Below are 25,185 nucleotides of genomic sequence, written 5' to 3' on the forward strand. Positions count from 1 at the left end.
GCTCGCGTGCCCTCCCGCAGCTCCAACCCCAGGTTGATAAGCCTCTTCCAATCCCACTCCCCCTACCCTGACGCTCGCCTGCCCGCCCCTTGCCCCACCAGCTGTCCCCATTCCACTCCCCACCCCCAAGTAACCCCCCAACTCCCCACCCTCCACACTCCCTTAACCTCCCCTGAAAGTCCCACCCAAGGCCAATAAGACTCCTCCCTTCGCTGGGCTGTGGACCACATCCTCCCCACCGCCCAGTAAGCTCCCCGCTGCGCCCGTCCCCGGCTCGTCCAGAGCCTCCCACCCCCTGCCGCCTTCCTTCCCCAAGCCACCCCCAACCTCTCCTAAGAGGCGCCGCCCCAGTCCCGGCCGCCGCTCACTCCGTCGCCCAGCATTCCCCTCCCCCGCCGCCCCCACCCGCCCCCCCCAGCTGACGCCACAAAGCCCCTCGGCCGCCGGACCCCACGCCCTCACGCCCCGGGCCGGGCCGCGGCCCCCTGGGCTTCGTGGGGGCAGACCCAGCCTTTCTCGGCAGCGAGCGCTCGGCCAGGTGCGCTAGGCGCTGTGCGGGGCACCCCCCGCGGTGAGTACCCGCCCCCCGCCTAGGCCACCCTCCTGTGGCGCCTGGGCCACGACCTAAGCCTAACCCGGTCGTCCTCGCCCTCCAACGCCCGGCCTTCCCGCCTCCGCCGGCCGCCGCGTCCCTGGAGGGGCTAGCGCGCTTCAACAAGGTAACTCTACCGGGACCCTAGCGGACCAGAGCGGGAAGGACAACCATCCCCGCAGCCAGAGCCAGAGCCCCACGCCCGCTGCCGCTGCCCCTGCCCGGCTTCGGTCAGGGTGGGCTGGGTGCCTCCGTTAGGGCTCTTGTGGGGAGTGGGAGGGCTGGCGCCGGGTGGTTGGCTTGCAGAAAGCTCCAAGAAAATGGACGTGGGACAGAGCCGGGGAAGTCTGAGACCCCTAGACGCCCTCGCTTTAGGGGATGGTAGAACGGAAGGGGAGAATCGTGCTTGCAGTGTAGACGCGATGTCAACTCCCTCTGCAACTCGGTCCCCATAGCAACCCCGTGGCGTAGGCGAAAGGCTGTGGATCTCCACTGCGTGGGGTCGCGAGTGTTCAGATTGCAGGGGGCGTCTGTGTGCATGCTCGTGTGCCTGTGCGTGTGTGCACGCGTGTACCTGTGTGTACATGCATGCATGTTTACCGATATGTGCATCTGTGCCTGTGTGTGCTGTTCGTGTATGCGTGTTTCTGTGCGTACATGTTTGTGTGTATTTGTGTGGTGTGTATGTGTGGGTGTGCGTGTGTGCACATGCACGTTTGTATACATGCATTGGTATGTGTATGGGTGTTCGTCTGTGCGTGTATGCATGTGTTTGTGCTTGTGGGCGCCTGTATGCACACGCGTTTTTTCTGAACCCCACTTCACTACCGAATGGAAGAGAGCTTTTTCCCTCTGATAGCCCATGCCTTTTTCCTTTGGTGTACGGGGTTTTGTTAAAGAAAAAATTCTTCTGACACTTGAAAGGCTCTTTACTCAGGCTACTTGCAATGGGAGAGTTGCGCCAGCAAAGACCGCTGGGGATGTATCGGGGAGTTGGAGTGGGGATCTGGGTGGGGTAAGTGGATGGAAAGTGATTAAGGGAAGGCCCTAAGGGTAGGGGCTTCTCCCTAAGCTGACCTAGCAGGCTTCTTCAGAAAGGCAGGTTGAAGGCCTAGCCGGCAACGGTCGGTTGGGGAGGAGGAACTGATGAGATGTGGAGCTGGGGGTAGCCAGCAGCAGGCAGAAGTGGACGGGTAGGGTCCAGGCCCAGTGGAGGGGAGAGGCGGAGAGGCCTGCCGAGCATTGGTCAGGGAGGGTCTGTGTAGTTTCTGGGGAGGCATCTGTGTCTGTTGTTGACAAGGCTAAAAAAATGATGACTCTGGACTCTCCAACTGGACTGCAGTCCTAGCCATCCTCTGTAAAGGGAGGCTGTACAGGAAGGTTGCACACTGCCAGCGCCCAGAGCATCGGGCTGCTCCCTCCACCTCTCTCCAGAGTCCCTCAAGCGGGAACCTGCCTGGTGTCTCCCAGGAGCCATGGAGGCTGTGGAACTCGCCAGAAAGCTGCAGGAGGAAGCTACGTGCTCCATCTGTCTGGATTACTTCACAGACCCTGTGATGACCGCCTGTGGCCACAACTTCTGCCGAGCATGCATCCAGCTGAGCTGGGAGAAGGCGCGGGGCAAGAAGGGGAGGCGGAAGCGGAAGGGCTCCTTCCCCTGCCCCGAGTGCAGAGAGATGTCCCCGCAGAGGAACCTGCTGCCTAACCGGCTGCTGACCAAGGTGGCCGAGATGGCGCGGCAGCATCCTGGCCTGCAGAAGCAAGACCTGTGCCAGGAGCACCACGAGCCCCTCAAGCTTTTCTGCCAGGAGGACCAGAGCCCCATCTGTGTGGTGTGCAGGGAGTCCCGGGAGCACCGGCTGCACAGGGTGCTGCCCGCGGAGGACGCAGTGCAGGGGTACAAGGTGGGCCACATTGGGGCCCAGGTCAAGGGGCCAGGGAGGAGGCATCCAGGGGGACAAGGTGACCCAGATCATGGGGGAGGGAGAAGGTGTCCAGGGACAAAGTGGCCCAAGTCAGGGGCTGGGGAGGAGGCATCCAGGGAACAAGGTGTCCTGTGGCTGGGGAGGGATGTCCCTGGGGACAATGTGGGCCTACACTGTATGATGCAGGCGTTGCAAAACCTTACCTCTCCTCTCTTAGAGTATTTTGGGTGGCTCTGAGAACCACACTGATTTGAGACAGATAAGCAGAAGCAAAGCACTGAAATTCATTCCCTGTAAGCTTTCCATGACCCAGGAGTCCCTCCCAAGGAGCCAGAGGCCCATGGAAGCATGTTAGAGCCAAACACGTACCTGAGGAGGATGAGGGTTAGCTTAGCAGGGTCCCCTTTGCACAGATTTCTCTGGTTTCGGCTTTCCCGCCCTTGATAAGAACATGGCTTTCCTCCTAGCCTAGGGCAGGCCTCTCTGGCATGGTGGCTGTGCCTTCTGCTCTTAGGAAGGCTGAGGGTCAGAGCAATTCTTACACCTGCCCTTTTTTAAGTGCCTTTAGCTCAAAATAATCCAAGGTGGCACATTCTGGGTGATGTATTTTGATCCCCTGCCCCTCCTGAGGAGGGTCTCTGGGGTGGGTGCAGTTTCAGCGAGCACAACTGGACTCTAGGCAGGAGTTGGGGGGATCGCTGATCCCAAATCCTGCGGTTTGTGTGTCCCACAGTTGAAGCTGGAGGAGGACATGGAGTACCTTCGGGAGCAGATCACCAGGACAGGGAATCTGCAGGCCAGGGAGGAGCAGAGCTTAGCCGAGTGGCAGGTGGGTGCCCAGGGCTGTCCAGTCCCTTTCCTGCTGCTGCTCCATCTTCCTGCATTTCCACGTCTGTGTCTACCCGTGGGGATATGCTGCCGCAGCGGCAAGAAAAGAAGAAAGTTGCCTCTACCCTTCTAGGTTCTGTGGCTGGCCTCAGAATGAAACTGACTTAAGACAGATGAACAGCAGAGAAAAAGATGAAAAGGCAATTTTAAATTACAGATGCACACACAGGGTGGAGAGAAGGGGCCTCAAAAATCAGACTCAAAGAGGCAGCCAGAGGGTAGGGGCTCAGTACCACAAAGGAGGTAGCCAGAGGGTGGGGGCTCAGTACCACAAAGGAGGCAGCCAGAGGGCGGGGGCTCAGTATCACAAAGGAGGTAGCCAGAAGGTGGGGGCTCAGTACCACAAAGGAGGCAGCCAGAGGGCAGGGGCGTAGGTCAGCACCACAAAGGAATAGGGCTTGGGGCCTCCGGGCTGGGGAGGCAGGTGATGTTGGTTAAGTATTTAAACAAGTGTCTCAGGTGAAGAGTTGTTTTTGGAACCCTCTTCCAGGTATAGATAGATGCCTTGACCACTGAAAATTTCCTTCATGAAAGGGCACATTTTTATTTTTATATATTTTTTGAGACGGAGTTTCACTCTTGTTGCCCAGGCTGGAATCCAATGGTGCGGTGTCAGCTCACTGCAACCTCTGGCTCCCGGGTTCAAGCAATTCTCCTGCCTCAGCCTCCCAAGCAGCTGGGACTACAGGTGCCCACCACCATGCCCAACTAACTTTTGTATTTTTAGTAGGGATGGGGTTTCACCATGTTGGTCAGGCTGGTATCGAACTCCTGACCTCAGGTAATCTGCCCGCCTCGGCCTCCCAAAGTGCTAGAATTACAGGCATGAGCCATCGCGCCAGGCCAGGCACTTTATTTTTTTAGGCAGCTAATTGGTGAGGCAAACAGGTTTTCCTGCTTCTGCGGGTTCTCAATGGCCTTTAGTTTACCCTAATCCTAATGCCTGTCAAAACACAAAATCAAAACAGATTTAGAGATCTTTATTGTTATTTTTTGCTTTTTTCTTGAGTCAGAGTCGCTCTGTGGCCCAGGCTGGAGCACAGTGATGCAATCATAGCTCACTGCAGCCTCAAATTCCTGGACTCAAGTGATCCTCCTGCTTCAACCTCCTGAGTAGCTGGGACTACAGGCACTTGCCACCAAGACCGGCTTTTTTTTTGTTTTTTTTTTTTTCTGTAGAGACAGGGTCTTGCTATTGCCCAGGCTGGCCTTGAACTCCTGAGCTCAAACTATCTTCCCGCCTCAGCCTCCCAAAGCACTGGGATTACAGGTGTTAGCCACTGCATCCAGCTAAGAGAAAAGATTTATTTGCAAGGCCGCCGAGTGAGGAAGAGGGAGAACAGCACTTAAACCCACCTCCCAAGTGATACAGCTTGGGAGTCTTTATGAACTACAGAGGCAGGGTGGTCCAGCAGGCCCATTCTGTGCAGGTGTTGTCGGGGTGCATGGCATTTCACAGGACACAGGTACCAGAAACGGCAGCCTTAGCATGATCTGAGGTTGGAAGTTTTGGCCCTCTGACACCAAAAGGCCACCTCGGGCACTGGGACAGGTGCACTTGAAGGGCAGATGGTCTCAACCAGTTTCAGCTGGACAGGAGCTGCCCCACGTTCCTGAAGCAACCAGTCCCATGGTGACCTGTGAATATTATCTATAAAGCAGCCAGTGAAGGTTGGGCGTCAGCGTTGAGGCACGGCCTTTAGCTTCATGGAAAAAGGAAAAACAAAATAACAAAAAGCAATCAGGGCAGGCTGACCTGATCAATGAACCACTTGGTTTCATTAGCACTAGTGACTCCATTCTGGTTGGGTCTGCTCTTCTGGGACCTAGTGCAGGAGCCCAGTTCAAAACAGTGGCCCCTGAGGATCACTTGAGCCCAGGAGTCCGAGACAGCAGTGAACCATGATCATGCCACTGAACCCCAGCCTTGGCAACATGGCAAGACCCTGTCTCTACAAAAAAATTAAAAATTAGCTGGACATGGTGGTGGTGACATATGTCTATAGTCCCACTTACTTGGAAGGCTGAGGTAGGAGGGTCACTTGAGGCCAGGAGGTCAAAGTTGCAGTGAGTTGTGGTTGTGCCATTGCACTCCAGCCTGGGCAACAGAGCAAGACCCTGTCCCTACACAAAATTTAAAAACTAGCTGGATGCGGTGGTGCATGCCTGTGGTCCCAGCTACTCAGATGACTTGAGCCCAGGAGGTGGAGGTTGCAATAAGTGCCACTGCACTCCTGCCTGGGCAACTGAGCGAGACCCTGTCTCAAACAAAACAAAACAAAACAAAAAACAATGGCCACCCATAAATTTTGTTTAACATGCCCAAGAGGCTTATCTGGGGGTGGACATTCTGAACCTCCTCAGAGCAAGGGTGCATGGGTGTTTGGATGTGTAGAAGTTGCAGTTTGGGGCTCGGAGGGTTACACTCAGTGTATCACAGGATAGCAGGGGTGGGGGCCTCTGTCACAGTTCCTGGTCCCCAACAAAAGCTCCAGTTGCTGGTGATCTGTGGGTCACCAGGGCCCTGGGGAGAGGTGCCAGCATCCCTGGAGCTGAGCCACCTGCTGGCGACATGCCGGGCTTCTCCACTCTTGCAGGGCAAGGTGAAGGAGCAGAGAGAACGCATTGTGCTGGAGTTTGAGAAGATGAACCTCTATCTGGTGGAAGAAGAGCAGAGGCTCCTCCAGGCTCTGGAGAGGGAAGAAGAGGAGATCGCTAGCAGGCTCCGGGAGAGCGTGGCCTGCCTGGACCGGCAGGGCCACTCCCTGGAGCTGCTGCTGCTGCAGCTGGAGGAGCGGAGCACACAGGGACCCCTCCAGATGCTGCAGGTGAGCCAGTAGGCTTGGCAGGCAGGGCGGGATATGAGCTCTGACAGGCATGGGCAGGGGGCGCTGGGCTTGGGGAAGAGGCAGCCAACAGGAAAGGGCTGTTAGCTCCCAGTCTGCTAGTCCTGGAGGCTGGGTGGCTGAGGCCAAGGTGCGGGCAGGCCTGGTTCCTCCTGAGCCTCCCTCCTGGGCCTGAAGATGCTGTCTCCTCCCCGTGTCCTCACAGCGTCATCTCTATGCACGTCTGTGTCCTAATCATCTCCTTCTATAAAGACACCAGTCAGACTGGATTAGGGCCCACCCCAGTGACCTCAACTCCCTCCTTAAAGATGCTATCTCCAAACACAGTCACATTCTGAGGTCCTGAGGGTTCGGGCTTCAACCTGTGAATTAGTGGGGACACAAGTCAGCCCCTTACAGGTTCCAACCTGAGACAGTGTCCCCATTTCCTTTCAAGTCCAGAGAGGTGGCTTGGGATACCTGGCAGCCAGGTGCAGCTTTGGGACAGGGACTCCATGTCTCAGTGTGGGGGGAGGCACACTGTCCCAGGAGTGAGTTGCGTGGCAATGGCAGTGGGGAGGTGAAGCAGCCAGCCTGCCTGCCAGGACCAGCCTGTGTGCCATGGCCCTGGAGAGGGGGCTTGATTATGGCTGACGAGACGCCATCTCTACAAAAACTTAAAAATATTAGCAGGGCATGGTGGCGTGCACCTGTGGTCCCAGGACTCAGGAGGCTGAGGCAGGAAGACTGCTTGAGCCCGTGAGTTCAAGGCTGCAGTGAGCTATTGCGCCACTGCACTCCAGCCTGGGTGATGGTGAGATCACATCTAGGGAAAAAAAAAAAAAGGAAAAGGAAAAACAAAGCAGCCTGTTCACAACCCACTACATTTGTTTGCTGACCAACTGAGGGGAAAAGCCCCTGCAGCTGGTAGAAGGGTGCTCCTATGAGCAGAGGGCCAAGCACGTCACCTGCATGAGAGTCCCTGCCTAGAGTTAGGGTCACGCTCTGGAAACTAGAAATATGGCCTTTGGAAAATAAGTCCCTTGTAGTTTCCAGGCCAGAGAAGTAAACAGTGATCTCTTTAGGGAACTCTGAATCCCTAAAGAGGCTACAGAAAATCCCCAGGTGGCTCAGTCTCTTACCCACCTCCCTCCCTCCCCAAACTGCACCCAATTGCGCCCCCACCCCATTCCTGCTGAGTGGGCCGCACCCACCTGAAATGGGAGAGGAGGGTCAGCGTTGAGTGGCCACTTGCCCGGAAGGGCTCCCTCCGCCTCTCCTGAGTCGCAGGACTTCAGGCGTGTGACCGTGGGCTGACAGGGTAGCTCAGCTTAGGTGGGGCACTGGAGGCTCTGGTGGTAGTGGGAGCCAGGGCACCGGGGAAGGCTCAGGAGTGCCGTGAAGCCCAATTGTGGGAAGGGAATGCCCAGGGGACAGGATGGGTCTTGCCCTAAGACACAGACAAGAAGGTAGCAGGGACATTGAGGTGAGCCAGGAGCTTGGCTCACTCTCGCCCTCCGTCCCTGTCTTTTGCAGGACATGAAGGAACCCCTGAGCAGGTATGTGGTCCCCTCAGGCAGGGGTGGGGGCAGTGACAGTGGTGGGCCAGTGGGGACAATAAGACTGTGGGGCCAGGGGAGTCAATAAGACTCCCCTGTGTGTGCCCACCGGAGGAAGAACAACGTGAGTGTGCAGTGCCCAGAGGTTGCCCCCCCAACCAGACCCAGGACTGTGTGCAGAGTTCCCGGACAGATTGAAGTGCTAAGAGGCTTTCTAGGTAAGTGGGCACCCAGGGCCGGGACCTCTGACCCAGAATCTCTTGGCGATGCCCCACTGTACCCCCTAGTCTTGGAAGCCACCAGTGGGGAGGGTCTGCAAGTGCACTGCCTGGTGACGGTCACTGGCTATTCACTGCACCTTCATAGGGCGGCGTTACTGGTGGTTCTAATTCATGGGATGAATCTTGTTGAGTTCCCAGTGGTCCCTCCGCCCAGCCCCCTGTACCTTATTGCCACCAATACCCACACACAATTGGTGTGTGGAAGCATCAAGTAACCCCAGATTCACAGCAGGGGAGGCCTCTGGGGAGTTAGGGGACCATTTGGCCACATCCACCACTAGGGGCCCAGGCGCTCCCACCTTTGACCCTGAATGCCTCGCACCTCTCCCCTCTCTCCACCACCACACCCATCTACAGAGGATGTGGTGCCTGATGCCACCTCCGCATACCCTTACCTCCTCCTGTATGAGAGCCGCCAGAGGCGCTACCTCGGCTCTTCACCGGAGGGCAGTGGGTTCTGCAGCAAGGACCGATTTGTGGCTTACCCCTGTGCTGTGGGCCAGACGACCTTCTCCTCTGGGAGGCACTACTGGGAGGTGGGCATGAACATCACTGGGGACGCGCTGTGGGCCCTCGGTGTGTGCAGAGATAATGTGAGCCGGAAAGACAGGGTCCCCAAGTGCCCCGAAAACGGCTTCTGGGTGGTGCAGCTGTCCAAGGGGACCAAGTACTTATCCCCCTTCTCTGCCCTGACCCCGGTCATGCTGATGGAGCCTCCCAGCCACGTGGGTGTCTTCCTGGACTTCGAGGCCGGGGAGGTGTCCTTCTACAGCGTAAGCGATGGGTCTCACCTGCACACCTACTCCCAGGCCACCTTCCCGGGCCCCCTGCAGCCTTTCTTCTGCCTGGGGGCTCCGAAGTCTGGTCAGATGGTCATCTCCACAGTGACCATGTGGGTGAAAGGATAGACACAGGCCGGGGGACTCGGGCACTGCCCCTGGCTCTGCAGAAGGTATGGGCCTTCTGCTTACTGCAGCCCACCTGCCAGGGTTCTCTGGCATCACGCTGGCAGCCATTAGACACACAGGGGGGTTTCTCAAAGTCTAAATATAATTGTGATTAGAACTGTCAAACATTAAGAGGGTATACTGACAGATGCTTCCTAGAGGAAACTTTTGAAAGCCCCTGCGTTCTGAGTGGACCGATTTCTAAATCCATACCTACACACCAGGAACAGCGTGGTCACCTTTTCTTTAGCCATGCCCCCACCCCCACTTTGGAATGACAGGAATCTGTGGCTCCCAGCCCCCCCAGAGGTTTAGGTTACTCTGTCAAAGAAGTAGAAATATCCTATGGTGGGGAGGAGCGGGGGTGGTTAGGTTGCTGTGTCAGGGATGGTCCCAGGTTGCCCATAGAAATGTCCTATGCATCCTATTGGGTCCTTCGAAGGGGGAAAATGGGAAAGGCTGAACCCCTAAAAAGCCTCAGAGCTGCCCACCCCCATCCCGTTCGACCCCCAAAGTTGCACGAGCAGGGGCAAAATCCCTAAGAGGTTAGGATTTATGTAGGGGCCTCCTTTCCACAGCGCCCTTACCTTTTCCAAGGAACCCCCCCACCGACCCCTACAGGGTCAAGCACTTTAACAGCCTGTGTCAGTCACTAGCGCGGCAGAATTCCAGAGTCAGCGTACTCCTACCTAGACAAAGCCGGAGTGTCTACGCGAGGGGCTGCCTGGAACAGCGTGCCCCTTTGGAGTGGTTCCCGCAGAGAGAATGTGGGCCTCCTGGAGAGCTGGTCCTGGAGGGATGCCCCCGTCCCGTCCCCCAACTCCAATCATTCTGACCTTGGCCTGCCAAGGCTGTGAGGGCCGGGCCTTCCGAGGATACCCGCCCTGGGAAGCACGGGCTGAGGGGGTGAGGACGCACTAGGGGTATGGCGAGGGGCTCCAATGCCCCAGGCTGCGGGCTCCCTTAGTCCTTGCAGTTGCTTCCGTGTGCCCCGCCCTAAGTCCCCATTCCTCCTTGCCCTGCCCCCAGTTCCATCCCTCCCCTGCGCCCCGCCCCCGTCCCCATCCCTCCCCTGCGCCGGAGTCCTCCCCAGGGCAGGGGTAAAAGACCTGGCTACACGAACCCGAGCGGTGGGGACGCCAGGTCAGCAAGTGAAAGCTCTCCAATTCCGTCCCGCCCGCGGGCCGCGTGACTGGCAGCGGCCAATCGGAGGCAAAAGCGGGTTGTTCCAAATAAAAAAAAAAAAACACAAAACCCACCCAGTCGCTTCCTGCTTCCGCCTTGGCTCCTCTTCCTGCCGGCATCCGGGATCCCTACGTCCCGCGTCCCCCGAGCGCCCGGAGCCTACGCGCCCAGCGCTACCGAAACTCAGAGTCCTGCGCCCTGGAGTCCCCGCGCCCCGGAGCCCGAGCACCCGGGAGTCCCGAGCCTGCGCCACCGCACCCGGATACCCCTCGTCCCCGCGAGCTCCCGAGTCCGCCCGCCGCCGCCCCGCGGACAGTACCGCCTTCCTCCCCTTGGTCCGCGCCATGGCCGCCCCCGACCTGTCCACCAACCTCCAGGAGGAGGCCACCTGCGCCATCTGCCTCGACTACTTCACGGATCCGGTGATGACCGACTGCGGCCACAACTTCTGCCGCGAGTGCATCCGGCGCTGCTGGGGCCAGCCCGAGGGCCCGTACGCGTGCCCCGAGTGCCGCGAGCTGTCCCCGCAGAGGAACCTGCGGCCCAACCGCCCGCTTGCTAAGATGGCCGAGATGGCGCGGCGCCTGCACCCGCCGTCGCCGGTCCCGCAGGGCGTGTGCCCCGCGCACCGCGAGCCACCACTGGCCGCCTTCTGTGGGGACGAGCTGCGCCTCCTGTGTGCGGCCTGCGAGCGCTCCGGGGAGCACTGGGCGCACCGCGTGCGGCCGCTGCAGGACGCGGCTGAAGACCTCAAGGTGCGCTTGGGCGGGGGTGGCGCGCAGGGGCGTCGGGGAGCCGGGGACTGGGGAGGCCTGGGCGGGTGGGAGGTTTGGGGGACTGCTCCGGGAGTAATCTGTCTCTGTCTAGGGCGGGGAGCTCAGGATGCAGCCTGCCGTGGGCCTGTGAGGGGGGTGTCGCGCAGGGTGGCTGTGGGGGCTCATGACACAGCCTGTTTCAACCAGGCCCCTTGAGGCTGGGGCCATGGCCGCCAATGAGACCCTGCTCTCGGGGGTGAGGGGCGTACCTCCTATAGATAGAGGCTAAGAGAGGAAGGTGGAAGGTGGTGGAGTGGGGGCAAGGAAAATGTGGCCATACACTGGCCAGAAAGGAGCCGGAATCAGAGGAGAGTGGGAGAACCTCAGAGGTGGCCGATCCTAGATGGACTCCCTGCAGGGACTGTGTTAGCAGGTCAGTACTTAAGTCCTGGGAAAGCCCCAGACTGGACAGGATGAGGGGGACACAGTCGTTTCCTCTCTAACCTCCCCTCCAGGGCTGCCCTGCATTTCTGGGTGGGATACTGGGAGCCATCTCTGCCATCTGAAATGCCAGGGCTCAGCCCGCCTTTTCTCCCCTTGTCTTGCTGCTTAAAACCCAAACAAACCCCGAGCTGAAGGGCCTGGGGCACACGTTCCCTGGCCTGCGCCCCCTCCCGCTGTCCTCTTTCCTCGCTGACCTGCTGCAGGTGTGCTCCTGGGAGCCCATGTGTGGGGCAGATGGCAGCATCTTTGGAGCTTGCTTGATTGCACTTTGTGTGTTGCATCATGGTCACTTGTGTGTGCCAGATGAGCAGTTAAGCCAGTGTTAGAATCAGTACTGAGCTTGCTCTGTCCCTATCACAGAGCAAACTTCTGGGATACTAGAATAAATCTGAATCTGTCCCCTTCTGCTTTGGATTTTAGCAGAAAGGCGGTTTAGAGCCATATCCGTGGGCTTGTTCAGACACAGATTCATTTGGGTTTTCTTTTCTTTCTTTGCCCATGCAGGAATGTCAACACCTCAAACATGTTAGCCCAGCAGAATTACCCTTCTGACACCAATTACCCCAATGGGTGCAGAGAGTGCCCAGTAGCTCTATAGAGTTGACCCGATATAGTTTCATGGGATAGCACTTAACCCTTTCTTTTGCAGGTGAAGAAAAAAATTTCCCTCTACCCTGTTAGATTCAGTGGCTGGGGGCTGCAAATTAAACTGGCACAAGACAAATGAATAGGAAAAAAAATCATACAATTTGATTAATATTTTAAGTTTCACATGCACAAGAACTTCATAGAAAAGCGTATTTCAGCAAACGTTTGTGAATTGTGGAGAAGTGACTGGATACAGAAATGGGATTAGGCGTCTAGGACTGATAAATTGTGGGAAAGTGACTAGGAAATAGATGGGAAGAATTAACACAAGATAATGGTCATTGTAGTAAGGTCTGTTTAGGCGAATCATCTCCCGGGATTAGAGTGCCCTCCTCTTCCTGGTAGAGGGAGGGTGCCTTTCTCATGGGGAATGAGTACCCTACTTTTAGGCAGATAGGAGTACAGAGAGCTCTTCCTGCATCTGCTTTTACTCAGAATAATTCTTATACCACAGTGGTATATTTGGGGATGACATCCTGTTCTTCACTGCCTTAGAGCCTAGGTTATGTTAACCGCAGCAAACTGCTTTTACCTGCCCCCATGGGCCTAGAAAGCTCAGTCCCACCTATGGGGCTGTGTGTCCACTTGCCAGAGCTGGGGCCCATTAGCTCCAAGACAGGTTCACTCCTTGCCTGGCCCTGACCTGGGGTCATGACAGCTGAACAAGCCCCAGGCTGGGTTGCCCCGAGGTGATGAACAGGGAAGTCCCAGTAAGCTCCAGTTCCAGGAAGCAGCACCATGGGAGAAAGAAGACGGCCCCCAGATCTCTCTGGGTTGTGTGTCAGATGGCACTTGGGTGGGGAGGGGTTTGCCACAGGAAGGAGGAGGCCAGGGAAGATCCCAGGCCTGCACCAAGCCCCAGCGTCCCAGTTCTGACTACACGCAGGGTAAGAGGTTTCCGTTCTGATCTGGCCAGAGACACAAAGATGCAGGTACCTGAAATGCAGGATCTTTGCCATGCTGGGTACGTTGTGCTGCTTTACAGCCCATTCCATCCGATCAAATGCTGTTTGTAACCTTAGTGTTGAAAACTGAAAACGTTGGCCAGGTGTGGTGGCTCACGCCTGTAATCCCAGCAATTTGGGAGGCCAAGGTGGGCGGATCACCTGAGATCAGGAGTTTGAGACCACCCTGGCCAACATGGTGAAATCCCATCTGTACAAAAAATACAAAAATTAGCTGGGTGTGGTGGCGGGCACCTGTAATCCCAGCTACTCAGGGGGCTGAGGCAGAAGAATCACTTGAACGCAGGAGGCAGAGGTTGCAGTGAGCCAAGATCGTGCCACTGCACTCCAGCTTGGGGGACAGAGTGAGACTCCGTCTCAAAAAAAGAAAACTGAAAACGTCACGTAGGGACTGAGGCATTGAGGGAGAAGTGAGAGGCCTGGGTCAAGTGTTTGAGATGTGGTTGGGGTCACAGGGGTCAGGCCTGAGTTTTCTGGAACAGGTTGGCAGCAGTGAGGAGAGAGGCCTGGGGACAGGGACCCCCATTTGGGGTTCTCGGAGCTCACATGAGAGCTGAGCCTAGGCAGAGACAGTAAAGCAGTTGGACGTGTCCTTGGTGCTCCAGAGGTGCCAGGCGGTCTTCCCGAATCGCGAGGCCAAGTGGTGAACCAAAGTGAGCACCTGGAGCCAGGCAGCTGGGCTGAAGTCCTGGTTCTGCTACCGGGGCCGACTTCTGGACCCTCCCAGCACCTCCATCCTTCCAGAGCATGGATAGAGAGAGATGAGAGCCAAGACTTGGGGTGGCTGAGAAGCAAAGAGGTGTGGCCAACACAGGGCCCGTTGCTGATAAGGGTGTCAGATGGGGTGGAAGTGAGCAGACCCTTCGAGAAGTGGGTTCAGGGCACCCCGAGCACACACAGTACAGCGAGCTTGTGTATAGGATTTTCACTGCTTCCTGGTACGCACAGCATGAGGAACCGTGGGAATGAGAATTAAGGACCAAGAAAGCAGAATGCAAGTGTACCTGTCCTGGGGCTTATTACGGTGATAGCTGATGAAGCTGAAAATGCACAAGATCCCGAGTGGCTTGGAGAAAAGATGGGGTGGGCAGCCAGGCATGTCTGTCTGTGCTGACTGTCCTACCAAAACACCATGGTTTGCACATGGCAGATGTATACTACTCACAGCTCTGGAGGCTGGAAGTCTAAGATCAAGTCCTGGCAGGTTTGGTGTCTGGTGAGGGCGCTTCCTGGTTCGCAGACGACACCCTTTCACTGTGTCGTCATATGGTGAAAGGGGCGAGGGTTCCTTTATAACACTAATCCCATCGTGGCGGCACTGCCCTCCTGACCTAGTCACCTCCCAAAGCCCCCGCCTCCTAACATCATCACGCTGGGCGTTGGGATTTCAACCTAGGAATTTGTGGGGGGCCTAGGGCAGAATTTTTGGACCCCAGCATAGGCTTGGCCCAAGGCCCTTATGTGAACCAGCAGGTGAGAAGGAAGAGGAGGAGGAGGAGACACTGGCTTGGGAACAGGAGAGCTCAGCACCTTCAGGGCCAGCTTGGGGACAGATGGGGTGGGCAGCGAGAACCCTTGAGGTAGCTTTGCAAAGTGGGGTGAGGCCTGGGGCAGGGTAGCAAGGTCGAGGACTAGAAATGCCCCATATGAGAAAAAGGAAAGAATGTGGCTGGGGCTGTCAGCCTCTGGTAAGAGGCTGCCCACCTACCATGAGGGCTCACGCTCATTGGAGGGCATTGAGTTCCCTCATTCACCAGGCAGATTTCAGTTTGTCCCCATTGTCTTTGAGTAGGGGACAGGGTGTCAGGTGCAAAAGGGCAGGCTTCTGTGACAGGACTCATGTCTCATGGTCCTGCCTGGCCTCTCCCTCAGGCGAAGCTGGAGAAGTCGCTGGAGCATCTCCGGAAGCAGATGCAGGATGCGTTGCTGTTCCAAGCCCAGGCGGATGAGACCTGCGTCTTGTGGCAGGCAGGTGCTAGGGCTCCCAGGGTCCTGGGTGGCAGGGCAGGGAGTGAAGTCCTGTACAGGAGACCCCAGGGGGCGATGTTGGCCAGGCACACTTGCCCTTGGCGCCCCAGGACCAGTCACTGCTTCATCCTGGCCCCACCGAGCCCACTGAAGGGCTGGTCCTTTCCCATGTGCACCTGTCCTGCCAGGTCGCGGGCGTGGGCTCCCATACCGCAAGGGCCCCATCCTGGGGTCCCAGCATGCTTGAGTGGAAACTCTCAGGTGTATTTAGGGTCTGGGCCCTGGAGGTGAATTTGGAGGTTTTGAGGGACTAGGTCATAGATGTGGGATTCAGCCATCCCGAGGAGTAGATTTGGGATCTGTCCAGTTCTGGGGTAGATTTGGGGTCTGGGAGGCCCTGGGTGGTGGATTTGGGATCTGGACAGCCCCAGGGGAGAATTTGGAGGTCAGGAGGGACCCTGGGTGGTAGATTTGTTGTGGTCCAGCTGGCCCCAGGTGGTAGATGCAGGGTTCTGCCAAGCCAATGGGTGGATTTGGAAGTTGGGGAGGGACTAGATAGTGGATTTGGGATCTAGTCGGCCCTGGTTTAGATTTGGGGTCTAGCCAGTCCTGCGTGGTAGAATGGGATTTGGCTGTCCGTGAGTGGTAGGTGTGGGGTTTGGGAGGTACCACAGGTGGGTTTGGGTTCTGGCCAGCACCAGGTGGTAGGTTTGGGGTCCTGCCACACCTGGTGCTGTGCTTTGGGTTTAGCAGGCCCCGGGGGTGGGGTTGGGTGTGGCTGGGCCTCTGGGTGGGCTTGGTGTCTGACCAGACTTGGGGTCTGGCTGGGCCTGGGGTCTGGCCTCAGCTGTCTTTCTCCCTGGGCCCCACAGAAGATGGTGGAGAGCCAGCGGCAGAACGTGCTGGGCGAGTTCGAGCGTCTTCGCCGTTTGCTGGCAGAGGAGGAGCAGCAGCTGCTGCAGAGGCTGGAGGAGGAGGAGCTGGAGGTGCTGCCCCGGCTGCGGGAGGGCGCAGCCCGCCTAGGCCAGCAGAGCGCCCACCTAGCTGAGCTCATCGCTGAGCTTGAGGGCCGCTGCCAGCTGCCTGCACTGGGGCTGCTGCAGGTGAGCTGGGTGGGGGGGGCAGCCGTGGTGGCCACACAGGCATGGCCTGGCCACACTGGGGGAGGGAGAACCAGAAAGTGCAAGAAGCAGGGGCAGAGAGGTTGTCTGGGCTGAGAGGTGAATGGCATGGCTGGATGTGCCTGGCTCTTGCCTGTGAAACGCTGAGTTAGCAGCAGGACAGATGTCCCACCCCCAAACCCACATGCCAAGAAAGGGAAAATCAATTGTCCTCTGTAGATGTAAACCGGTGGTGTTTCTTAAGTGCTTACGTAAGGTCACTCCATCTTGGCCTGACTGACGCTGCTGCTCCCTGTGGGCACAGCAGAGTGGGCGTGTGCTTGCCGGGACCACCTTGGGCCTCCCACAGGACTCCCGCCATGGTGTCCCCAGCAGGAAGTCCTCACCCTTCACTCTATCTTCACCCCGCCGGCACACCCCATGCATCTCCATTATGGGGGGGCGGTCTCTTCCTCCTCTGCTTCCAGGAGAGTCTTTTCCCATGTGTGGGCTCCACTCCCCGAGCCAGCCCCCTGGGCCTGGGCTTTCCTTGGTGCGCCCCCAAACCAGAACCAGTGGATGCCCTGGCCTCTGGCCTGGCGGCAGGTCAGGCGGCCTGGAGTCAGCTCTCCCCGCTTGGCAAGCGTGCGCTGATGAGGACTGACAGCACTCCCATGCTGAGAGGCCCCATGTGGGCTGGGAGTGTCTGATATCATCTTCCCGTGGGGTTCAGCTGGATGTTTGTCCCACAAAATGGAGAACGTGTTCCATGCCCAGCATGGTGTAGACCCAAGGGGCCCCAAGATTCAGAGGGAAATGGGCCCCTGGGCAGTTCTGGCTCCCACAGAAGAGAGAGGCTGTGTGTGAGTGAATTCAGCCACTGGTGGGGCAGGGCTGCCAAACCCAGGTGGAGCCCACAATGCTGCAGATGTGGCTGGGCGGCTTTGCACAGGGGTGACCTGCTGCCTGCCTCTGGAGCCCAGCAGAACATCAGTCCAGGCACCGGCTCCTGGTTTCGTTTGTCATTTCTATTGTAAGCTTTTTTCTGTAGTTTTTTGTGTTTTTTTTTGTAGATTTAAGGGGTACAAGTGCAGTCAGAGTGTAGCCATTACCCAAATGGTGCACACTGTACCCAGTAGGTAGGTTCCCCCACCTCCCACCTCCTACCTCCGAGTCTGCAGCATCCGCTCCTCCACTCCGTGTGCCGCGTGCACCAGCTTGGACATCAACTGGCTTTGAGCCTGGGAAGCAGGAAGGACACTCGGCTAGCGTCTGTAGGAAGACTGAGGAATATTAGGAGAGGGTCCTGTGGTCAGTAAATTGCGGGGTGGGGAGGTACCCAGAAGACTGAGGAGGAGCCCTCAGGGAGGGCAGAGAGGACAGATGTTGGAGAAGCCAGGAGGGTTTAGAAGGAAGGTGAGTTGACCTGGAAATGGGGACCCACAGGGTTTGTGTGAAGATGCAATTTGGGCTTTCAGCTGAGACGTTGTGGCATGTGGGTGCGTGGGTGGGTGTTGGGTCTTATATACCCATCTGCATTCACCCCACTGAGTGGCCCACTTGTCCATGCCTTGGCCAAGCTCCCTGCCCAGGTTTGGCCTGGCTACAAGGTTTCAGGGAGGTCCCTCCTGTCCCCCCAACCTGCCAGCACAGAGTTGCCCTGGCCTGCGTGCTGTGGGGGTCTGCCCACATGGGGGTTGCAGGAGAGCGGGCCCAGCAGCTCTGTGTTGATGTGAGCTGTGTGCTGGTTTGACAGGGAGAGGTGGGGATGGCTTTGCACCCTTGGCCCCCAGTTGAGTTGGGGAACCCAACCCGGGTTCCCAGCACCCAGGCCGAATGGACAGGGGTTGCACAGTGGAGGTAAGGGCTTGAGTGACTCCCAGGAATCCACCTGCTGGGGCCCTGGCTGCTATGGACTCTGGGGTCCTGGCTGCCCCCTTCAGCAGGCCTTGTTTGTAGCCGCAGAGTGGTTTTGTTAAGTCAATGCTGCCCCTGGAGGGCCCATGTTCTGTGCAGAGACCAAACCCCCTCATCGAGGCTAAGGTTCTCCTCTACCCCCAAGCCCTTCTCCTGCCGCCCCTGCATCCGGCCTTGTGACAGCCCCCACCTGTTTCCAGATGACACCAGGGGTGGGCCGCCCACCCCAGGTAGAATAACCAAGGTGGAGCTGCTCCCAGCTGCCTTGCTCACACCAGCACCATCTGCCCCTGCCCTGTGCACGCCCCTCCCTCACCCTACACACTCCCCCTGTGTCTACCAACAAATTCTTCTTGGGCTTCAGAACCCTCCCAAGAGTCTCCTCTTTTATTTATTTATGAATTATTTATTGAGACAGGGTCTCACTCTGTCGCCCAGGCTGGAGTACAGTGATGTGATTATGACTGCAGCCTGGACGTCCTGGGCTCAAGCGATCCTTCTACTTCAGTCTCCTGAGTAGGTGGGACTGTAGGCACACACCACCAAGCTCACCTAATGTTTTAAATTTTTTTTAGAGATGGGGCCTTGCTATGTTGCCCCGGCTGGTCTCGAACTCCCAGACTCAAGTGATCCGCCTGCCTTGGCCTCCCAAAGTGCTGGCCTCCTTTTTAAAAATTTTTTGGGGCCTGGAGTGTGTTGTTGTCCCCCTAGACAGAATTAACTACCCGTATATGTGGAAATCTTCCTTTGCCATTTCTCCTACATGTAGGGAAACCCTTGTCTGGGATTATGTCTTACGACCTCTGCATCCTGGCCTGGTAGCTGGCACCACGTGTGTTAGAATGAACATGGTGTGGGATCATCTATTTGACAGTGTGGGTTAAATCCCTGCAGTGCACTGAAGACTGCTCTAAGAGATACAAGACCATGCCTCCTAAGAGCTGATGTTCCAATACCTGGGCGTATCACGCCATCTCGGGCTGCCACATTGAGTACCACCTGCCAGGAGGCTTCCCCAGCAGAGACTGATTGTCTCCCAGTCCTGCACACTGGAAGACTGAGGTCAAAGCTGGTTCCCCCTGAGGCCTCTCTCTTGGGCCTGTGGATGCCTTTTCTTCCCTGTATCCTCACAGGGTCTCCCCTCTGTGGGTGTCTGTGCCCTGGTCGCCCCTTCTTATGAGACTCAAGTTATTTTGGATTGCAGCCCACCCTAATGGCCTCATTTTACTATGATTTCCTCTTTAAAAGCCCTTTTTTCTAATAGTCAAGTTCTGAAGTCCTGAAGTTTCGGGCTTCAACATACGGATTTGGCGGGATGGACACAATTCGGGCCCTAACATGGAGTCAGATGCTATCACGTATCAGGCAGTGACACAGGAAGGATGCACGCCCAGGAGTGGGGCTGAGCAGGGAGCCCACAGGACAGCCGGAGCTGGGAGAGGGAGCAGTGCAACCCCAGGGTTGGGCTCCGGCTGGGGTGGAGGCGCCCCTACGCTGAAGGCTGGGATGCATGCCTGTCCTGTCCTTGGCACCCAGAGGTGCCCACTTGGGGCTCTGGGTGAGTGAGCTGACAGCCAGATGCCCTACATTCAAGTGTTAGGCAGAAGTGGGGCTTGGTCCACAGGGCTGGGCTGCACCCCATTGGTGATGCCTCCTGGCACACATGCCAGAGCCTCTGTCCAGCATTCCTGTGTCTGAGCCTTGCTACGGGTGGTTTATGGCCCCCTGTGTGTGTTTTTGCTGCCTGAGGCTCAAATGTAGGAGAGGGGGATGGGGCGAGGCTCCAGGGGCGGGGAGGGGACTCTGGGAGCAGGCGATGGTCACTGACACCAAGTGTGCTGTTTCTCTTCCCCACATAGGACATCAAGGATGCCCTGCGCAGGTACGAGCCCAGCCTCTTCTGGGGGGGCGGGAGGGAGTGGGGTGGGACCCAGCTGTTGGCCATGGCAATGACACCTGGGTTGTCCCCTCTAGGGTCCAGGACGTGAAGCTGCAGCCCCCAGAAGTTGTGCCTATGGAGCTGAGGACCGTGTGCAGGGTCCCGGGACTGGTGGAGACACTGCGGAGGTTTCGAGGTGAGTGTGGAGGCCCCAGGTGGGGAGATGACTCCAGGAGGGGACCCGCCAAGGACGTGGGCAGTCAGCCGTGTGTTCTGTGCCCTGCCACTGCCAGCTCCAAACTCACAGTGTCATGGTGGTGGGTTGTTGGGAAAACGTCCTCTGCTCATACTTCTGACATCAGTTGTGTGGGTATTTTCACACCAAACAATTCTTCAACTTGTGGAAACGAATTGGGTATCCAAGGATTCCATTCAGCATTGAACGGAATTGCCAATGCTGACACTACAGGAGTTAGTACAGACCCCACAGATTAAGGGCTCAGTCCCATAAGACTGCCCCCACTTCAGATGCCGGTCACAACTTCCAGGGGCTGCCCATACTTCTGTTCCCTCAGCCCCTCTGCAGATGTGAGCATTCGCTAGCACAGCCCACGGAACTCAGGAGAGCACTTTACTTACTGTCATTGGTTTATTGTGAAGGATACCACTCAGGAAGAGCCAAATGGAAGAGACACATGGCAAAGCCTGGGGAAGGGCGCAGAGCTTCCCCGCCCTCCCTGGGTGCACCCTCCCAGCACCTCAGTGCGCTCACCAACCTGGAAACTCCCCGAGCCCCAAGAGCTGTTTAGGTGTCTTTGTGGAGGTTCCATTACATGGTTATGATTAATTAAATCATTGGTCATTGGTGATGGGGCTCAACCTCAGACCCCTTTCCCCTTCCTGAGGTCGTGGGCTGGGTCTGAGCGTTCCCGCCCTCTACTGACAGGATTGTCTTCCTCATGGCTGGCCCTATGCTGGGCTCTCTCAGGTCCCTACCTCAGCCACTGCAGTGGCGTCAACTCAGGTGTGATGGAAAGGGGCGTCTTATGATAGCACAAGATGCTCCTATCACTCAGGAAATTCCCAGGATTCTGTGAGCTCTGCGCCAGGAACTGGGGACAAAACCCAAATCTGAGTCTTGTATCACAGTCACCCAAAGGAAGTACTATCCTCAGCTCTTGCTAGCAGGTCAGGAGCCTGTTGTGTAGGAACTGTGTGCAGGCCTCCAGAGGTGGATAGATCTGAAATCGGAGTGGTCAGGGTTGGGACAGCTGCCCTAATTCACATCCTTCATTTGGGGATTGAAAGAAAAAACGGGCTGGATGCATTGGCTCACCTCTGTAATCCCAGCACTTTGAGAGGCTCAGGCGGGAGGATTGCTTGAGGCCATCAGTTCAAGACCAGCCCGGGAAACATAGCAAGAGACTCCCATCTCTACAAATAAAAAACAAAAAAATAAGCCAGCCATGGTGGCACATGCCTGTAATCCCAGCAGCTTGGGAGGCTGAGGCAGGAGGATCCTTTGAGCCCAGGAGATCAAGGCTGCAGTGAGCCATGATCGCACCACTGCACTGCAGCCTGGGGCCACAGAGCAAGACCCTGCCTCTTAAAAAAAAAAAAAAGAAAGAAAGCAACCAAGATTTCCTCCTGATATCTGAAGGCAAAACATGGACCAATTTCTAGGACATTGTAAGTTGCAATTGGACGTAGCTAGGTGGGAAGAGGATGTCCACTTGGAGACAGTTAGTTACTCCAGGAGGTTGTGAGGCTACAGGCCCGGGGCAGAGAGCCAGGCCATCCGACTGGGAGGATCATACCCACGTGCCCAGGACATGGGCAGGTGGCCCCAGCTTGCCTGTGGCTGTGCCTGGGTGACCTTGGGCCTCTCTCTGCAGGGGACGTGACCTTGGACCCAGACACCGCCAACCCTGAGCTGATCCTGTCTGAAGACAGGCGGAGCGTGCAGCGGGGGGACCTGCGGCAGGCCCTGCCGGACAGCCCGGAGCGCTTCGACCCTGGCCCCTGCGTGCTGGGCCAGGAGCGCTTCACCTCAGGCCGCCACTACTGGGAGGTGGAGGTTGGGGACCGTACCAGCTGGGCTCTGGGGGTGTGCAGGGAGAACGTGAACAGGAAGGAGAAGGGCGAGCTGTCCGCGGGCAACGGCTTCTGGATCCTGGTCTTCCTGGGGAGCTATTACAATTCCTCGGAACGGGCTTTGGCTCCACTCCGGGACCCACCCAGGCGCGTGGGGATCTTTCTGGACTACGAGGCCGGACATCTCTCTTTCTACAGCGCCACCGATGGGTCACTGCTATTCATCTTCCCCGAGATCCCCTTCTCGGGGACGCTGCGGCCCCTCTTCTCGCCCCTGTCCAGCAGCCCGACCCCGATGACTATCTGCCGGCCGAAAGGTGGGTCGGGGGACACCCTGGCTCCCCAGTGACTCGGGCCCTCCTGGAGGAGTCCTGTTGCCTCTCCTGCCCTTCCAGGCCGCTGAGTGTTTTGGCCACTTGGAGGACCTGGGAGGAGGGAGTGTGTCCTTTGAGCAAGAGGAGGAACTCCTGGTGCCTTTCTGAGCCTGCGTGGGAGAACCCCAATTCTAGCACTCCAGGAAACTGGGAGAGTGTGGGGCAGTCTCCGTCCTCCCTGGGAGACCCCTCCAGCCACCGGGTGCCACTTAATGCCAACAGCCCTTACCAAAGCTGGGAGCCCCATTGCCCCGGCAGCGCTGGCCTGTAGTTCCAGAAGCCGAGAAAGCTCCACTGGGGCTTGCAGAATCCAGGGTTCGCCTAAGCTGCACAGTTCCTGCAGCTTTGCCAGTCCCCCGAAAGTCTTGTGTACTCCACCTCTGAAGATGCTGGGGGAGGCAGCTGGGATGGGAGCCAGCCCCATGCCTGTCTGTGACCCCACAGTGGGTAAGAGCCCTTCACAGTCCTGGGTGTGGTTGCTCTGGAAGAATTAGGAGGCAGCCATAATAAGAGTCTTCAGAGAGATGATGGGAGGGGCCAGTGAGGACAGGAACAGAGAGTAGATGTCCCATAATAAAGGGGCTTCTGGGAGGTGCCTGGGCACAGATGTCTGTTCAGCAGGTGTGTGGGCCTAGAGGAGAGAGCAGAGCCCAGAAATGTCTTCTGCAGGCCCACGTTCTGACTTGAAGCTTTCATGGGCATGTCACCATTGGGTTTTGCCCTTGCAAAGGCTTCCCAGGTCTCCAGTGGCCCCTCAGGACACAAGGTCCCAGCTGCTGCTTGGGGATGTGCACTGCTGGCCGCCGGCCTTGCAGTCTCGCTACCCTGGGAAGGAACAGTGGCTTCCCAGAGCCCGGGGCATACAGAAGAAGGCAGGAGTTGATTTTTGTGTTGGATTTGGGGTTTCTTTGTCCTCAAGGTACTGTTCTGTTTCTCTTTACCTCTCTGCTTTATTTATTGTAAGCATTCCCACGTTAAATAAACTTTGGCTGTTGTCTACAAATCATCCTGCTGGTGCCTGCTTAGTCCAGGGACAATAGCAGGTGCCCCACTGCCCAGCAGAGGGCAGAGCCCCAGGGAGGCTGTTGATGGGGCAGGCGGGAAGCTTGGGCAAAGTAAGGGCCGGGATGGGCAGCCACTTCCCACACCCAGGCACAGATGGGCTCTCCACTTTCTTTGCTCAATATATATGTTCCTTATGTGGAGCTATTGCAGGAATTTTTTTTTGAGATATCCTGGTAAATGTTTCCTGCGTTCCATTGTGCTTAATGAGTAGAGTCTCCTGAATATCATTTATTCAGTCACTCTCCCATTCTTGTCTTTTTTTTGGCGGGGCCTGGGGGGGCATTATGTAATACCATGTTGAACAAGATCAGCAGTTTCAGCTGCAACAAAGAGAAGTCTGAGTGGAAACCAGGGGCCTGGGCATTTCTCTGTGTTGGGGTGGAGTTTTTGTTTGTTTGTTGTTTTTTGAGACAGGGTCACCCAGGCTGGAGTGCAGTGGTGCAATCACGGCTCACTCCCTGCAGCCTCGACTTCCCAGGCTCAGGTGATCCTCACACCTCAACCTTTCGGGTAGCTGGGACTACAGGCGCACGCTACAGATGGGGCTATGCCCAGCTAATTTTCGTAAAGATGGGGTTTTGCCATGTTACACAAGCTGGTATTGAACTCCTGGGCTCAAGAGATCCTCCTGCCTCAGCCTCCCAAGTAGCTGGGAGGGACTACAGGCACACACCACCATACCCAGCTAATTTTTTTTTTTTGGAGAGGTGGGAATCTCACTACTGCCCAGGCTGGTCTCCAATTCCTGGGCTCAAGCGATCTACCCGCCTTGGCCTCCAAAGTGCTGGGATTTCAGGCTGAGCCACCAGGCCTGGTGGGGTGAGTATTGCCATAGCCTGTTTCCAAGCAGCTGTGTCCAGGGCTTCCCTCCAATTGAAGACTCTGGCTGCTGCGTTTGTGCCTCCTGGAGTGAGGCAGCCCCCGCCACCCCAAAATTGCTGATCTTGTTCAACATGGTATTATGTAATGCCACCCATCCCCCTACCAAAAAAAAGACAAGAATGGGAGAATGACTAAATAAATGATATTGAGGAGACTGTAATGAAGCACAGTGGAACACAGGAAACATTTACCAGGTTATCTCAAAAAACAATTCCTTCAGCAGCTCCACATAAGGACCATACACCTGAGCAAAGAGCGGAGAGCCCATCTGGCTGGTGGTAACAGTCGGGGGCAGCCTTGTGGGTGAGACCACAGGTGTGCACCCAGGATAGTTTTGGCCATAGCTTTAAAGTAAAGCTGCACACTCTGTTAGAGAAGGGCAGACTTCATGACTCATCTTTCCGGATGTCCGCCTGCTGAGTGCTGGGGCCCTGTGGGTGTCACCTATACTTCCAGGCAGTGGAGAGATGACGGGAACATGTAGGACCCTGAGCAGGGAGCTGATCTCTCAGAGGGGGTGACAGTGAACGGCCTGAACAACTGTGTCCTGCACTATCAGGGAGCCCCACTGTGTGCAGCTTGCAGTTGACCAAATATTTAGGTTCCCCCAAGTTCATATGTTGAAATCCTCACCGCAAGTTCATATTATGAGGAGACGGGGCTTTGGGGATGTAATTCATGAAGGTGGTGCCCTCATGAATGAGATTAGGCCCTCTGCAATGGGACCAGGTCTGGGAGTCTGCACAGTACATCACCAATGCACCGTCAAGCATGGTCCAAAGACGGGGTCGTTGTGCAGGCCACCCGTTGCATGTTCTCCTCCACACCTGCC

General features: G+C 56.9%; 2 protein-coding genes and 1 long non-coding RNA gene across 10 annotated transcripts; 2 read left to right on the forward strand and 1 right to left on the reverse strand.

Moving 5' to 3' along the window:
• Nucleotides 1-244: 244 nt before the first annotated feature.
• On the forward strand, nucleotides 245-13,284 carry TRIM17 (tripartite motif containing 17). 6 transcript variants are annotated; one of them, XM_054445786.2, is made up of 7 exons: nucleotides 245-719; nucleotides 2,063-2,496; nucleotides 3,251-3,346; nucleotides 6,003-6,233; nucleotides 7,767-7,789; nucleotides 7,904-8,007; nucleotides 8,428-13,284. In XM_054445786.2, exons 2-7 carry the CDS (start codon nucleotides 2,068-2,070, stop codon nucleotides 8,976-8,978), a joined length of 1,434 nt encoding a protein of 477 aa, XP_054301761.1. In that variant the 5' UTR covers nucleotides 245-719; nucleotides 2,063-2,067; the 3' UTR covers nucleotides 8,979-13,284. The 6 variants fall into 6 exon arrangements, with proteins under 6 accessions (XP_054301761.1, XP_054301983.1, XP_054301754.1 ...); XM_054446008.2 differs by having other exon boundaries at nucleotides 245-571; XM_054445779.2 differs by having other exon boundaries at nucleotides 404-719; nucleotides 2,027-2,496.
• Nucleotides 3,934-9,844, reverse strand: LOC129011395 (uncharacterized). 2 transcript variants are annotated; one of them, XR_008493314.2, is made up of 3 exons: nucleotides 9,707-9,844; nucleotides 7,445-7,680; nucleotides 3,934-6,095 (listed from the first exon to the last, which is right to left on the reverse strand). It is a non-coding gene; the product is annotated as an uncharacterized LOC129011395 (long non-coding RNA). The 2 variants fall into 2 exon arrangements; XR_008493320.2 differs by having other exon boundaries at nucleotides 3,934-6,495.
• TRIM11 (tripartite motif containing 11) lies at nucleotides 9,959-23,409 on the forward strand. Of its 2 annotated transcripts, none has more exons than XM_054445695.2 (6): nucleotides 9,959-10,957; nucleotides 14,947-15,042; nucleotides 15,915-16,145; nucleotides 19,919-19,941; nucleotides 20,034-20,134; nucleotides 21,834-23,409. In XM_054445695.2, the coding sequence occupies exons 1-6, from the start codon at nucleotides 9,959-9,961 to the stop codon at nucleotides 22,379-22,381; spliced, it is 1,998 nt and encodes a 665-aa protein (XP_054301670.1). In that variant the 3' UTR covers nucleotides 22,382-23,409. The 2 variants fall into 2 exon arrangements, with proteins under 2 accessions (XP_054301670.1, XP_063527452.1); XM_063671382.1 differs by having other exon boundaries at nucleotides 15,918-16,145.
• The last annotated feature ends 1,776 nt before the right edge of the window (nucleotides 23,410-25,185 follow it).

This window comes from Pongo pygmaeus, chromosome 1, assembly GCF_028885625.2.
Source record: "Pongo pygmaeus isolate AG05252 chromosome 1, NHGRI_mPonPyg2-v2.0_pri, whole genome shotgun sequence".
Classification (NCBI taxonomy): domain Eukaryota; kingdom Metazoa; phylum Chordata; class Mammalia; order Primates; family Hominidae; genus Pongo; species Pongo pygmaeus.

Bases quoted from the DNA above. Each gene is read 5' to 3' on its own strand.
- TRIM17 (XM_054445786.2), top strand. From the start codon at position 2,068: ATGGAGGCTGTGGAACTCGCCAGAAAGCTGCAGGAGGAAGCTACGTGC. The intron at 2,497-3,250 runs GTGGGCCACATT...TGTGTCCCACAG, and splicing joins ACGCAGTGCAGGGGTACAAG to TTGAAGCTGGAGGAGGACAT. The intron at 7,790-7,903 runs GTATGTGGTCCC...TGCCCACCGGAG, and splicing joins ATGAAGGAACCCCTGAGCAG to GAAGAACAACGTGAGTGTGC.
- TRIM11 (XM_054445695.2), top strand. From the start codon at position 9,959: ATGCCCCAGGCTGCGGGCTCCCTTAGTCCTTGCAGTTGCTTCCGTGTG. The intron at 10,958-14,946 runs GTGCGCTTGGGC...CCTCTCCCTCAG, and splicing joins ACGCGGCTGAAGACCTCAAG to GCGAAGCTGGAGAAGTCGCT. The intron at 20,135-21,833 runs GTGAGTGTGGAG...CTCTCTCTGCAG, and splicing joins GACACTGCGGAGGTTTCGAG to GGGACGTGACCTTGGACCCA.